General features: G+C 50.2%; 1 protein-coding gene across 1 annotated transcript in view; it reads right to left on the bottom strand.

The window, feature by feature from the left end:
• Positions 1-16033, bottom strand: part of Swip-1 (EF-hand domain-containing protein D2 homolog Swip-1) — a 91709-nt gene that overhangs the window by 26156 nt on the left and 49520 nt on the right. The window contains exon 3 of the mRNA XM_065435334.2: positions 8975-9109. Within this exon, the coding sequence (XP_065291406.1) occupies positions 8975-9109 (135 nt within the window). The remainder of the gene's footprint in view (positions 1-8974; positions 9110-16033) is intronic.

Below are 16033 nucleotides of genomic sequence, written 5' to 3'. Positions count from 1 at the left end.
GACGGAACTCAGCGTGCCTTTATCGGCAGCGCTGTTACCACAACAGCGTACTTGGGCATGTTCACCCACTATACTCGATGGGTAGACGACATGCTGCCCCGGAGAAACCAATAATAATTAATCGCGATTTACGAACCGCACAACCGACGCACACTCAACATGGGCGCAGGTACACAAATCAACAGGCGAAATCTCCGACACCCTTCCAAAACGTTTCCAGCGGCGTGCGTTAGAGGGCAGCACAGGAACATGAAAGAGGCGGAATTTATACCTGAAGGTCAAAGTGGCAATGCAGCTTTCTACGCGGAGGTCCTGAAAGATCGTGTCTGCCATGTGTGACCCAGAAGGGCGCTGCGGATTCTGCGCGACAGTAGTTATGCCCCTCCCACAGCGCAAGCTTTCGTCGACGGTGGGTGACCAGGTTAGGTACTGTGCTGGCGGTACACCGAGGTTATGCTCATCGGACTTGGGCCCCCTGCAAAAATGCAAACCGGTGCTCCGGGAGCGGCGAGTCGCGGGGACATGTGACAACAATCCAAACGGCAACGGCATCGCTGATGAAGCACTTGACAGAAGAGGACCTCAGCAATTGAAGAAAAGGGAGACAATGTATTGTTTGTAATGGGAAGTATTATCTGAAAGCTTGTTAAATTACTTTTTTTTAACGTATTGCACGAACTTTCGGGATAGCTAGGCGTCATCATGTTTCTATGAATACACTAACAAGAGCGAGCGAAAAGCAAAGGAAAGGCAGGGAGGTTAACCGAAGAAATCTACAATTTGCCACCGCGCACAGGGGTAGCCAACCGGCACAAGGTAGTCTTTTTGGCAAGGAAATTGTATGATTTAGTGCAGTCGCGAATTCGCACGAGCCATACGGTAATCATTTGCTTTGCACGAGTCTCTGCGGAGCGGTCAGGTGACATACGGTGCAATGGACGGCGACTGAATTTCGTAAATGCGTTACACTGGCGTATCAGCAGCATGCGACATGTGTTCACACTGACGTCGGCCAATTCAATTGCACCTCCATTCACGCATAATTTGTCGGCTAAAAAGGAAATCGCTATTTGCTGTGCATTTGTTTCAGTCTTTTTTTTTTCCAAAACACTCGTGATAACTGGGCGAGAGGAATGCTCTGTGGACCGTTTTCCCGCGTGCCGTCGGCACAGCTCGCCGTGGTGCAGGCACCGCGAATGACGCCGCAGCGCGCACACAGCTCGCAGGGCGCAGAAGAGCGGGCGGTGTCCGCGGTCACACGCGAAGCACGGAAACGGGGCGACAAGGGCGACCGCGACTGGCGGCACGTCCTCTGCGGAGGCTGCCTTTTCCGCGTGCCTCGCGCGTGAATCCCGCCCGTGCAGAGGAGCCCGCCGCCGCATTCGGAACGAAAAGAAAGAAACGCGAGATTCTGGCTGCCTTCCGAAGCTGAACCGCAAATCCACGCCTCTCATTGCGATGCGTCGTTCTGCGGCGCGTGTAATGCATGCGACTGCGCGCGCGTGCCATGAGCGGCGCGAATGCCGAGCTGCAGAGCGCCGGGCTGCTCGCCTTGACCGCGACCTGCAAGTTCGAGCTGGCAACTCGGCGGTGTCGCAAGTGTTAAGGACGCTGCCCCGAGGCGTCGGACTGCCTCGGCTGACCACACGCGCGATCCGGAAGCTTCGTCCGCGCTGTAGAGATTTGTTTGTAAGCGCCTGCCCGTGTCGCTGGTCTGTTTCCGGCTTCTTCGCCGGTCACGGACCAGTGCTTCCAAAGCTATGTCTCCGCTATCCTTCCCTACCGGAATTCATTTCTTTCTCCATTTTTCCTTCTTCCTCTCTTTCTTTCTATATCTTTCTGGGTACGGGAGAAATTCTGTTTATCGCGCTGTGCATAGCTGCTCGCGTTTTCCGCTTGTTGGGTAGAAAGGCGTTTCCTGCTGTATTTCTCTTGAGTCCCTGTGCGCGCTTATCTATCTTAATTTCACCAAAGCCGAAAAAGGATTCCCGCGAGCTCCAACGACCCTGGGTGACCCAGTTAACTGTACGTTACGTATTCTAAAGAAAAAAAAGTACACACGGTCCGCAAAGCACGGCCCTATGCGATGGAGTACAGGCGACGCAACACCCATTTCCTCTCGCAAGCGCTGCACGTGTACAGCATATCACGCACTGTACGCACCGCGCAACGCTGATCTTGAGCAGCTTCCATTAGCCATGCAGTAGAGGTCGACATGCGAAAGAAGTACCGATGAAAAGTTCGCCCAAAAGCAAGGGTCACGATATAATCGCAGAAAAATGATACGAACTATACGAACGGAATCTGCGTCTGTGTCTGCCTGTCTCTCTGTCTGTCTGCCTGCCTGTCTGTCTGTCTGTGTCTATCTTTCTGTCTGTGTCCCTGTCTGTCTGTCTGTCTGTCTGTCTGTCTGTCTGTCTGTCTGTCTGTCTGTGCCTATCTTTCTGTCTGTCTATCTTTCTGTCTGTCTGCCTGTCTGTCTGCCTGTCTGTCTGCCTGCCTGTCTGTCTGTGTCTGTCTGTGCCTATCTTTCTGTCTGTCTGTCTGTCTGTCTGTCTGTGTCTGTCTGTCTGTCTGTCTGTGTCTATCTGTCTGTCTGTCTGTCTGTCTGTCTGTCTGTCTGTCTGTCTGTCTGTCTGTCTGTCTGTCTGTCTGTCTGTCTGTCTGTCTGTCTGTGTCTTTCTGTTTGTCTGCCTGTGTCTGTCTGTCTGTGTCTATCTTTCTGTCTTTCTGTCTGTCTGTCTTTCTGTCTGTATGTATGTCTGCCTGTCTGTGTCTATCTTTCTGTCTGTCTGTCTGCCTGCCTGTCTGTCTGTGTCTATCTTTCTGTCTGTCTGTCTGTCTGTCTCTCTGTCTGTCTGTCTGTCTGTCTGTCTGTGTCTGTCTCTCTGTCTGTCTGTGTCTGTCTGTCTGTCTGTCTGTCTGTCTGTCTGTGTCTGACTGCCTGTCTGTCTGTGTCTGACTGCCTGTCTGTCTGTGTCTGTCTGTCTGTCTGTCTGTCTGTCTGTGTCTGTCTGTCAGTCTGTCATTCTGCCTGCCTGTCTGTGTCTGTCTGTGACTGCCTGTCTGTGTCTGTCTGTCAGTCTGTCTGTGTCTGTCTGTCTGTCTGTCTGTGTCTGTCTGTCAGTCTGTCATTCTGCCTGCCTGTCTGTGTCTGTCTGTCTGTGACTGCCTGTCTGTGTCTGTCTGTCAGTCTGTCTGTGACTGCCTGTCTGTCTGACTGCCTGTCTGTCTGTCTGTGACTGCCTGTCTGTCTGTCTGTGTCTGTCTGTCAGTCTGTCATTCTGCCTGCCTGTCTGTGTCTGTCTGTCTGTGACTGCCTGTCTGTGTCTGTCTGTCAGTCTGTCTGTGACTGCCTGTCTGTCTGTCTGTGACTGCCTGTCTGTCTGTCTGTGACTGCCTGTCTGTCTGTCTGTCTGTCTGTCTGTGACTGCCTGTCTGTCTGTCTGTCTGTCTGTCTGTCTGTGTGATGACCCACTTATGGGGGCAAAGGTTCGTGTTCTCAATGGTTCGGTCGGTTCTCTTAGGCGGAGCCTCCGAGAACCCAAATGAGGACAAAGCCGTTGGTTTGAACACACACACAAAGACTTTTAATCAAACAAAAAAAGGAGGCGTAAACTAAATAGAAGGAAATAGAAAAACATGCAAAACCCTCAAGCGGACATTGCGGTAAGGAACATACATAGATAGGCCTTGCATGAGATTAACGAGGGCGTGAGTCCGGGCTTGCCACGAGGGCGGGGACGCGTCACAGTCTCGACGCGGCAACGCGATGAGAAGCTGGCAGAAGGAGTGGCGCCGGTCTCACCAAAGGTCGCGGCGTAGGCTGACCGACCGGGCGCCGGGAGCGCGCCAGCTCCGGCTAGGCGAGGTAACGCTGGCGGCTGGGTGGCAGGAGTGGACGGGGCGGCGTTCTGGCCGGGCAGAGAGCTCGGGCCCGTAGCCCGACTGCTCCCCTCTCGCCCACGGCACGGGAGCTCGAACGCCGGCCTCGGGCAGCAGACGGCACGGCCGACGGGGGTGGCGTCCTGGCCGGGCAGCTGGCGTAGAACTCGGGCCCGTAGCCCGACTGTTCTCGTCCTGCCCACTGGCGCAGAAGCTCACCACCGGCCTCGAGGAGCTGACGGCACGCTCAGGTAGACGGGCGACGCGCAGGAACAGGTTGGCAGGAGGCCCCGGGCGGGTGAAGTCCTGGTGGGCTCGGGTCCGGAACCCGACGGCCCGTCTTCAACGCCCGCTCCGGTGGTTGACCTCCTCCTGCCGTCGTTTCCTGGGACTCTCCTGGCGTCTCCCCGGCGTCTCCCTGCGTGTCCTCTTGCGTGTGCCCTCGCGTGTGCTCTTCCTCTGCCAGCGCACCACGCTTTTTCTTCTCGTCTGGCCGATTTGGCATTCTTGGATTGGCTGCCTAACGCCCCGTGGTCTTTTCTGATTGGCTGTTTTTCTTCTTTTTGTTGTTTCATGCGCCGCGCGTTCTCGTGCCGGACGCTCTTCGGCGTCGTTGTCTTCCTTCTTCCACCTCGGCGCGCGTGCACTCAGCGTCGTCTGCTTCGAACCGTCCCGGACACCGCACTATGTCGCGCACCACACATCACAGTCTGTCTGTCTGTCTGTCTGTCTGTCTGTCTGTCTGTCTGTCTGTCTGTCTGTCTGTCTGTCTGTCTGTCTGTCTGTCTGTCTGTCTGTCTGTCTGTCTGTCTGTCTGTCTGTCTGTCTGTCTGTCTGTCTGTCTGTCTGTCTGTCTGTCTGTCTGTCTGTCTGTCTGTCTGTCTGTCTGTCTGTCTGTCTGTCTGTCTGTCTGTCTGTCTGTCTGTCTGTCTGTCTGTCTGTCTGTCTGTCTGTCTGTCTGTCTGTCTGTCTGTCTGTCTGTCTGTCTGTCTGTCTGTCTGTCTGTCTGTCTGTCTGTCTGTCTGTCTGTCTGTCTGTCTGTCTGTCTGTCTGTCTGTCTGTCTGTCTGTCTGTCTGTCTGTCTGTCTGTCTGTCTGTCTGTCTGTCTGTCTGTCTGTCTGTCTGTCTGTCTGTCTGTCTGTCTGTCTGTCTGTCTGTCTGTCTGTCTGTCTGTCTGTCTGTCTGTCTGTCTGTCTGTCTGTCTGTCTGTCTGTCTGTCTGTCTGTCTGTCTGTCTGTCTGTCTGTCTGTCTGTCTGTCTGTCTGTCTGTCTGTCTGTCTGTCTGTCTGTCTGTCTGTCTGTCTGTCTGTCTGTCTGTCTGTCTGTCTGTCTGTCTGTCTGTCTGTCTGTCTGTCTGTCTGTCTGTCTGTCTGTCTGTCTGTCTGTCTGTCTGTCTGTCTGTCTGTCTGTCTGTCTGTCTGTCTGTCTGTCTGTCTGTCTGTCTGTCTGTCTGTCTGTCTGTCTGTCTGTCTGTCTGTCTGTCTGTCTGTCTGTCTGTCTGTCTGTCTGTCTGTCTGTCTGTCTGTCTGTCTGTCTGTCTGTCTGTCTGTCTGTCTGTCTGTCTGTCTGTCTGTCTGTCTGTCTGTCTGTCTGTCTGTCTGTCTGTCTGTCTGTCTGTCTGTCTGTCTGTCTGTCTGTCTGTCTGTCTGTCTGTCTGTCTGTCTGTCTGTCTGTCTGTCTGTCTGTCTGTCTGTCTGTCTGTCTGTCTGTCTGTCTGTCTGTCTGTCTGTCTGTCTGTCTGTCTGTCTGTCTGTCTGTCTGTCTGTCTGTCTGTCTGTCTGTCTGTCTGTCTGTCTGTCTGTCTGTCTGTCTGTCTGTCTGTCTGTCTGTCTGTCTGTCTGTCTGTCTGTCTGTCTGTCTGTCTGTCTGTCTGTCTGTCTGTCTGTCTGTCTGTCTGTCTGTCTGTCTGTCTGTCTGTCTGTCTGTCTGTCTGTCTGTCTGTCTGTCTGTCTGTCTGTCTGTCTGTCTGTCTGTCTGTCTGTCTGTCTGTCTGTCTGTCTGTCTGTCTGTCTGTCTGTCTGTCTGTCTGTCTGTCTGTCTGTCTGTCTGTCTGTCTTATTTTAGAACTCACACGCGCTCGCCGTTCGAGTGGTGAACATGACCACGTGAATTCATCAGAATGGTACTGTCCAAACAGACATCCTCAATTCCAACTAACAACCTTCAGAAGTCAATAAAGGGGAATGCAGCCGAATGTCAGTTGATGTGAAAGTGGCATTGTGCATCATATCGTACCTACATGTCTTCCAACTAATGGTGGATGGATGGATATATGTTTGTTGTGAGGCACGACACCGTTGAACGCAGGATGCTCATCGCTTTCCTAACCTTCCAGGTGCTGCCGTACTGGTCTTGTGCTGGTACATGCCCTACCCCAGAACCCCTTCTGCAAACCGGATTGCCTTCCCTGAATCCACCACTACCCTGGGCTGCCCGTTCGCCTTTTGTCACCGAAACCGTGAAGACAAGTCCAATTTTAGCGGCAGAAGCTTCGTTCACCTGGCAACACCCTACGAAGGCGACGTCACCAGTCACAAGGTCAAGCCAGGCAGTATTTAATCGGCGTGACAAAGCTGATCAGCTGGGGCACGACACCGTTGAACGCAGGATGCTCATCGCTTTCCTAACCCTCCAGGTTAGTTACTTACAAAATACTAGGGAATTTCGTAGCGACAATCGTTGTGTCTTCGCGGTGTCGTGCCCCTGCGACTTGAAATGGTGTAGAGTTGTGCGTCTGTACTATGAAGTTGTTGCCTTTGCGCTTCTGTCCGATCTAATCCTCTTGCTCTCCGGAGATGTTGAAGTTAACCCAGGCCCCGACAGAGACACCGTTTCTTCCCTTTCCCAGACGATCAAAGAACTAAAAGAAATAATTTCAGAAATACGTACCAATATAAGTGAGCTCAGAGAAGCCAACGTTCTCAAAGACAACACAATTGCTGCATTGACAAAACGTATTTCTGTGCTAGAAAACGACCAACAGGACGAAGTAATTGCGACTCGACAGAATGATGCCATCAAAGAGATAGCGCTGCTAAAAGCTGAGAGCACTGACACAAACAACAGAATGTGCCGTAATAACTTACTTTTCCTCGCACTGGAAGACAATGAAAAAGAAACATGAAAAGAGTGTGAGGAAAAAATAATGAATTTCTGCGCTAGCAAGCTGGAAATGCATCTAAAACCAAGCGCCATTGAACGTTCTCATCGCATAGGGAAATACCGTCCTGAAAGAAATCGTCCGATAATTATCAAGTTGGCTCATTTCAAGTCAAAAGAAAACATTCTGGCCTGTGGGCGGAAACTAAAGGCAACAAACTTCGCTATACGTGAAGATTTCGCTCCTGCTACTCGCATCGCACGTTCTAAATTGTTAGATTTCATACGACCACAGAAATGTGCGTTCAAACTACACGTAGACAAGTTGCTTGTCAACAATAAGCGCTATCACTACGACCCTAGTTCTGACAGCGTGATTGATGCTACGAGACCATTCGTAAAGACGCATGGAAACAGCGCATCCCAAATAACAAGACACGAAAACGCACAATGACGGACAACGAAGCCTATCACTCCAACCTCATCCCGCAATCGTCCCTCATCTTTACTTCTCCTTAACATAGCCTTCACTTACATGCGCAGTTTGCTACCCAAATGAGAACAACTTTGCAGCTTCACTCACGACATCGATGCCGACATCATAGTATTAACTGAAACATGGCTAAACGGAGACGCAGCGAAATTTTTCCTCCAAAGGCCATGTCGTCCCTGCAAACTTCTTAATCTCATCCGCCCACCTAACTTTCTGCCGCCCCCTGCTACGCTTCCCTTCCCTTGGAATCCACTCCGTAACCCTTAATGACCATCGGTTATCTTCCCTCCTCATTACATGTCCTGCCCATGCCCATTTCTTTTTCTTGATTTCAACTAAGATGTCATTAACTCGCGTTTGTTCTCTGACCCAATCTGCTCTTTTCTTATCCCTTAACGTTATACTCATCATTCTTCTTTCCATAGCTCGTTGCGTCGTCCTCAATTTAAGTAGAACCCTTTTCGTAAGCCTCCAGGTTTCTGCCCCGTAGGTGAGTACTGGTAAAACACAGCTATTATACACTTTTCTCTTGAGGGATAATGGCAACCTGCTGTTCATGATCTGAGAATGCCTGCCAAACGCACCCCAGCCCATTCTTATTCTTCTGATTATTTCCGTCTCATGATCCGGATCCGCCGTCACTACCTGCCCTAAGTAGATGTATTCCCTTACCACTTCCAGTGCCTCGCTACCTATTGTAAATTGCTGTTCTCTTCCAAGACTGTTAAACATTACTTTAGTTTTCTGCAGATTAATTTTTAGACCCACTCTTCTGCTTTGCCTCTCCAGATCAGTGAGCATGCATTGCAATTGGTCCCCTGAGTTACTAAGCAAGGCGATATCATCAGCGAATCGCAAGTTGCTAAGGTATTCTCCATCAACTTTTATCCCCAATTCTTCCCACTCCAGGTCTCTGAATACCTCCTGTAAACATGCGTTGAATAGCATTGGAGAGATCGTATCTCCCTGTCTGACGCCTTTCTTTATTGGTATTTTGTTGCTTTCCTTGTGGAGGACTACGGTGGCTGTGGAGCCGTTATAGATATCTTTCAGTATTTTTACATACGGCTCGTCTACGGCAGTGCTTGGCAGGAATACATTGAAGGCAACGATTACAGGGAGGATCGTTTCATCGTGTGCTGTCGAGAAAAAATCCTTTTAACGGTGCGAAAAGAGACACAACACAGAGAACACGACACACGCGCGCTTGTGTGTGTCTTGTTCCGGTGTCACACGACCACTTTCGATCGCGTTCAAGCCCGATCCGGATCGAAATTCTCGACCACGATTGGCTCCCTCGCGCAGCTCTCGCAAAGGTCCAGATCCAGATCGAAAAATTCGATCTGGCTTGATCGCGATCACAAGTGCATATTGTGACACCCGTATCGTTCTCTGTGCGCGCGTTGTTACAAGTAATACACAGTGAACCGAACCAACTTGTCCAGCGACATGTCCTTGTGGGAACAAGTTAGACCGTGCGATGAGCTGCCGTCGTACCTTGGCCTCGAAGAAGTTCTTCGCTCCCCCAACGCCTGCCTTCTCCACGTCGATGCTCGTCAGCCGCGCAAGTGCGCTGAGGCCGCCGTCCGTGCTCAGCTCGCCGTCACGTGCCTTCTTGAAGATCAGCAAGAACTGCGAGAAGCATCACGACTGTGAGCACAAAGTGTATTCGCAGTGATGGCATTGGCCGACGTGGCCAGAGAGGTGCATGACATTCTCTATCAAAGACGGAACTGCAAGACAGGTTAGACTGTAATGGCATCATATCGAGAATCACCTCCAGCTTTAGCAGTGCACAAGGCGACCATGAACGGTCTTTTCTAGTTTTGTAATGTGCGAAGAAGTGTACTTCGACAACTTGCCTAAGTGTGTGCAAGCGTTGTGCCACTTGCTCATTTCCACGTAGCCCGATGTCATCATCAATGTTGTGAAACATTATCCGACGAGTATAAACCCTTATCAACCCTTATAGGTCGTTATCAGCCTTATCACACTAGATCCGAGCCTTATCAACCCTCATCGGTCAGTATCAACCTTATATCTCAATCGATCCGATCCTTATCAACTCTGATATGTCTTTATCAAGCTTATCGGACATGATCCGACCCTTATCAACTATTAAGCGTCTTTATCAACCTTATCGGACTTGATCCGATCGTTACCAACCCTTATCGGTTATTATTAACCTTATCAGAATTGCTCTGACCATTATAAGCCCTCATCACTCTTTTACACCTTATCCATTCGCGTCGAACCATTATCTACCGTGATAAGCCCATATAACCCTTTATAACTCCTTATCATCTCATTGACTTATATGTCAGTGTTGCGCGAAGTGAAGCGCGTAAACCCTCAGAGATTGGCGGCATTTCGGTCGGTGAAGAGATGCCCCAACGGAAGGCGCATTCCACGACCACAGAAGCGCATCGGAGAGGTGGCGTGTTTCGCGCTAATATACTCGCGTAAGGGCCGCACTCCCACTTTGGAGGGCAAAATTTTAGGAAAAAATTCAGAGCGTCCCGCCGAAAAGCGGAGTTAGTTCTGTTGCCGCTAGATGACGATAGCTGCTTTTCCGTCGACGTCGCTCACTGCAGGCCGGCGCCGCCGCGCCGTTATTTCTTTGTGTGGCGACGTTGCGCTGTGTTGGCAGTGTTTGCAGTCATATCGGTGGCATATTCGCCTCTAGAGAAGGGAGCGCTGTTTGGTTCAGCGCTGGTCAGGGACGATGGCCCGGCAACGGAGGTCGTTTACTGCAGCCTTGTGTCATTTGCGCCTCGATTGCCCTCTGCTACAGTTGCGGAAACAGCACGACCCTTTATAGCGGGCTTTCATTGGCTGGTTCATGTAAGCTTCGCACTCAGCCAAAATTCTAGAAAAAAAGTGCGGCCCTTACACGATTATATACGGCAAATTTTCGTCAAATTGCAATTTTCCTGATGTATGCAATGCTCTAAGGCGGCTCTACATATGTTCCTAGAGATGGCTTTTATTCCACCATCAATAAATCTTTCAAGAAAATAGGGGTGTGCGAATATTGAAATTTTCCAATACGAATCGAATACGAATAAGGCGAAAAACTGTCTTCGAATATCGAATATATCCATAGTATTAAAAAATTGCAAAACGCGGTAACAATAGCTTTATTCCACTTTTAAAAATATTATTGTATTTTACAAGGGTGCTTCAGATTAAAGAGGCACTCATTATAGGCAATGCACTCAGGTAATGTCAGGTAATGCTCTCAGTCAGGAAAAACGCTTGTTACAGATTATCGGGAAGGAAAATTAACTGCTCAACATGTTAAGAAAGTAAGCGCTCTCTATGCACTGTAACAATATTTCCACCAGTAGAAAAGACTCTTTCACTAGGAACTGAGGTGGCAGGGATGGCAAAGTATATTCCTGAGCGAGTGTACCTAAAAGCGGGTACTTGAAGCGGCCAATGGACTGCCACCACTCAGAAGGATTCTTGCCCCTTTCCAGAAGAGGCTCTTCCGTATAGTTTGTAACTTGCCTCTCAGGGACAGATGCCAAATGTGTCTTCTCTTTGTTCATCACTAGATCATGAAAAGCATATATCCATACACTGATGCCACCAGTGGATACAAAGTCGACGCTGGCACGGCAGTGTCCCTACTGGGTTCCACGTCAGCTGCCTGGAGCTCTCTTGTCACAAGGTCTTTCAGCCAGATCATCTGACCTGATCAGCCCGATGAACTGTGGCCTTAAAGCGCGGATCAAAAAACATGGCCAGGCTGGCCACTTCGTCAAATTTGCACCCCGCAGAACGGGTTTTGACACATTTTGCAAGATTCTTAGCAGACCCTGGGTTGCCTTTTCAGCTTTCCAGGCAATGCAGCATTAAAAAATAATTGGAATTTGACATAGCAAGGAGAGGTACTTTTCAGCACTTAAAGGGACACTAAGAATAATATTAAGTCAACGTGGACTGTTGAAATACCGTCCAGAAACCTCGAAACGCTTGTTTCCTGCGAAGAAAAGACTCATTTTAAGAGAAAATGCGTTCTGAAGCGTCCGCGTACCTCTAGCGCACTTCAAATCGCCCGCCCTCCGATCGAGGAGTGGCGACGTCATAGTCTCATAGTGACGTTGCGCCGTCGGTGAGTAAAATGGCGCCCGCAGACGGCGCTATATATACGCTTTTCTGCGCAAAACGCAAACGCGCGACCAGAAACAGAGCCAGGACAGAGCCGACAGCAGCGCGAAAGCGGAACTATGGTGGCTAGCGGAAGGGAAAGCGCGCGACGATAAACTGGCTCTTTATTTTATGACCGCAACTTTGACGCTCGTTGCAATGGACGACCCTGACAACGACACATTGGCTCGCGATGCTGGGCTCGACTTCAGCGATTTAAGCACTGATGAACGTGACCTGCTGCTGAGGGCTTGCGCTGCCGGCGTCGTTGCGTACTACTACGACGTCAACTGTATGTCACGGCTGTACATATTCGCACATTTGTAGCTTTTCCTTCGTTAAAACCAAATGCCGCACTCAGCACCCTGTCTTCGACCTGCAGTTGTTGTTGCGCTTCGAAGAATGCAGGCAAGACCGACGGAACGTACAGCGCTACGGGAAAGCATTGCTTTGAAAGGCACTGCACACGACTTCAGTAAGTCGGCGTTTAACTCGTAATCCTCTGGACGAAAGGGCAGCGAGCACACTATGCGATTTTTCGGCTCTTTGCCAACGCGCTGTGGCAGAGGTACGGCACTTAACCACTTCGAACGGAGAGGCTCACTCGCTGGCACACAGTGATAAGCAACGTTGGATTCGACGCTGCAACTGCCCTTGGCCAAGTTTCGCAGACAGTTCGCGCATCCCACGACATATATGGACGTGGTATTCTCGCTTCTTGTTCCAAATGCAAGTTTCGCGAGCCAGCAGAACCAGCGCAGCACGACGCGATAACGAAACAACTGAAACTCCAAAGCGCGCGCGGCGCAGAGTCGAGCGAAAACGAAACCTTTCTATCACCCATACTACTGAAGGGTAAGGTCAAATTGTTATTTTTTCTTAGAATCGTATAGAAGTAGATAAGTAGCATTTTCTTCCGTCTTATAACCTAATGAAATGATCTTTTTAGTACGAGTAGTTGTGTACTAGTGACATAAATTATTATGAGGAGTGCCTTTGTCATCGGGCTATAGTACCGGAATGTCGCTGGGGGGTCTCAAATCGTGTCATGCATTTACCTCAATTTCTCGGTTACTAAAGCTCTGTTCGCGATTAATAGATGTTCTAGAGCATTGCTTTATCACTTTAACTTGACTTCATAGTTACCTTTAGTGTCCCTTAAAGATCACAGTTGGGTCAAATAAAGGTATCTATGCTCGTGTCCGAAGTGGTTGGTGAGCTCAAGTGTGATGGACTCTTTGAGTTCAGGGAGCCTCGAGAGCGTGAAGTACTGACTGTTCCATCTTGTGTCAACACCCTGCACAACATAGAGTACGTCTTTGTTCAACTGCCTCTGCAGATCGTTCAGTCTTTTCTGCGCACTAGGGCTATGTTCGTATATAGTATCCTACAATCGCTTTCGCCTTCTTGCAGACTCTGTCGATTGCCGGAATACACGACATCGCATCGCTGATCGCCAGCTGCAGAGTGTGCGCAAATTAGGCTCGCTGGAGCTATGACACTATCCTCGCAACCGCTCGGATATTGCGGCCGTTGTCCGTCACGATGTACTTCATGCAGTCGATTGGTATCTCCCAGTCGGTGCATAGCTGCTCCAATGAGGCAGCTATGTTCACAGCCGTGTGAACATAGCTATGTGAACATAACATAGTGTGAACATAGCGAACTTCACCGAAGGAAACTGACACGTGAGGCTTATAAAGACCTCGTTGGCACGTGACGTCCAGATATCGCTCGTAAAAGCGAGACCGCTTGTGCGAGTGCTTTTCGCCGCTCGTGTCGTGCCTTTGCTCTTGTTTCGTCGTGCAGGCGCGGAACGAGAACACGCGACAGTGTTGTTCAAGATGGCAGACTGTAGCACGGCGCAGCTGCTTTCATCAGTGCACTTTGCACTGCTGTACGTGTTTGTATTGTAGTAAAGACTAATTGCTTTTCACATCGTCATAGGTTACGACAACGACGGCATTATTTTTTTTTAACTTATAAGAAGAAATGAAAGGCAGCGCCGGCGCTCGGGTCGCGCAAGCGGATACACGCGGCGCGAGCAACGCTGTCGATGATATTCGGCCGCTTCTCAGCCAGCCGAGAAGCGGCAAGTGACTCAGCCGAGTCGGGCTGAGTCACTTGCGTTGAGTTTCGCAAGACAGCGATAACACGGCCTAGCAGGTGCGCTCATCCCCACTGGTAGATCACGTATGTTGTCTCAAGGTAGAAAACAAGTGAAAAGGGTAATAATAATAATATTTGGGGTTTTACGTGCCAAAACCACTTTCTGATTATGAGGCACGCCGTAGTGGAGGACTCCGGAAATTTTGACCACCTGAGGTTCTTTAACGTGCACCTAAATCTAAGCACACGGGTGTTTTCGCATTTCGCCCCCATCGAAATGCGGCCGCCGTGGCCGGGATTCGATCCCGCGACCTCGTGCTCAGCAGCCCAACACCATAGCCACTGAGCAACCACGGCGGGTCGTGAAAAAGGGCGCTTAACTGAGCTAGTTGGTTCATCCTTCGAGGATTGTAGCACCAGAAATTGTGGGACACTACGTCAGACGTAAAGGAATCAACTCGATCGGTGGTTTCTGACTGTGTTCTAGAAATCTGCCTATCATACTTAAGGTCCTCAGCCAATAATTAAAGAGTTTTGTACGCGTGTGAGTAATTTTGAAGACAGCGTTGTGTGTTGCGTGTCTCGTGGATTCCGCACTTGCTGCCGCTGATTGGGCAGGCGCAGCCGAATAGCGCCGCTGCACTTCCTTCCCGTCCAGAGCGCTCTTTCGAAGTCAACGAACTCGTCTGTCCCGCGGAGTGAACGCGCCCACCGATCAGCAGCAGCGGTGCACAAGACCGCCGCCGCCGTGCACCTTGTGTACTGGGCGTGCTCGCGCCCACGGCAGCGGGCTGAATTGCCGACCGTGATTCTGAGCGTACGTACACAGAAGGTTGCGCGCGCCGGACGCCACGGCGGTGAAACGCGCGTGCCATGCGCCGCGACGCTGGTGGACGCGCGTCGGGCCTTCCGATATCTTCGGCCGAGAGGAAACGCAGGCTTCCGCCCCGCCTCGGGTGCACGTGGTGCGGCCGGGACGCTTCGCGAAATGCGGCGCACTTCCTCTGCGGTTCTTCGAACGCCCGCTGACTGGGCGCGGAGAAGTGCCTCGGGTGCGTTTCCCTTGGCTCGCGAATGTGTATCCGTTCTGAACGTGAACACGAATTCCTTTGAGATGGTCTCGGAAGAGGCGGTGGCTCTTCTTGGCGATGTTCTGGTCGAAAAAATTGCGAGGTGCATAGCGGACGCCTAGATGCGGTATGGTCCTTCGCTTTCGGGTAAAACCCGATAACACCTGTTCTTTTCACCGCGAACAAAACTTGTTCAAATCAGGTTAAATCCGATTTCTCCACGACCTTTGCCCTTTCGTAAAGAACAATAAGAAAGCAAGTAGTCAATATATATGCTATTATAATAATATTATTATACAAATATGGTGTTATAACTGCAGTGTTCTTATCATTTCTCAGTTGAAGTCTACAGCCACACGTGCCAATCTGGTTGCCTATCTTATGTTTTCTTACTTAGTTTCCCTTCGCCTCCTTCCTTAACCTCTGTTTATATTCCAACGTGCACTGCAAATAAACGCCCATCCTTCCAGCTTGTCAGCGTGTGTCTGCCTCGCCTGCGTCAAGCGCAGTGTCCGACCTTACGATGTAACATGTGGTATACGCCTCCTTTTTGTTTTACGCACAACCGAAAGGTGGCATGCTCAAAAATATATTATGTTAAGCGCTTCCCGGCCTTGAGTGGATGAAGGCGTGTTGCTTTTTTAGTAGCCGCGTTTAAATGAATATGACAATGGCACTCTGCATAGTGTTTCCGGCACGTCGAATAGATGTAAGCGGCGGTGATGGGCTGGCAAGCCAATTAACGCAGCGCTGACGCTGCTCTACATGGCGAATGGCGTAGCTGTGAAGTTGAGAGTACGTTTACCCAACTACGTTATACATTCAAAGAAGGGTGGCTGATTCGGCTAGTTGGTAACACATTACTGTTGCTGCAAAAGGGTAGACTAGGAACCAGTAAAACATTACGACAACAGACGAGGATTGAACGCCTGACAGCTATAGGTCTAGGTTGGGCACATAAATGTTCCTAATGCATTTTATAATGCATGCTTCAAGAAGGGTTCCTACAAGTATAAGGAATAACATTGTGCCTCCTGCGAAGCATGTCCGTGTCAACTGTTATTTGTATTTTTTTCCCTTAGGTTAAAAAGTGCAGAGAGCAAAGCAAAAATGTACTGTCAAACGGGTCTGTATTTGTTGTTTTTGTTAGTGTTTCTTTTTTATGTATTAATATTGCCTGACAACGAGGATTTGCAGAGATGAGTTCGTCATGCGATTTGCG

Source organism: Dermacentor albipictus, chromosome 2 (genome assembly GCF_038994185.2).
Source record: "Dermacentor albipictus isolate Rhodes 1998 colony chromosome 2, USDA_Dalb.pri_finalv2, whole genome shotgun sequence".
Classification (NCBI taxonomy): Eukaryota; Metazoa; Arthropoda; class Arachnida; order Ixodida; family Ixodidae; genus Dermacentor; species Dermacentor albipictus.
The sequence above is the reverse complement of the archived record's forward strand: the minus strand, read 5'-3'. Positions and strand labels throughout refer to the sequence as shown.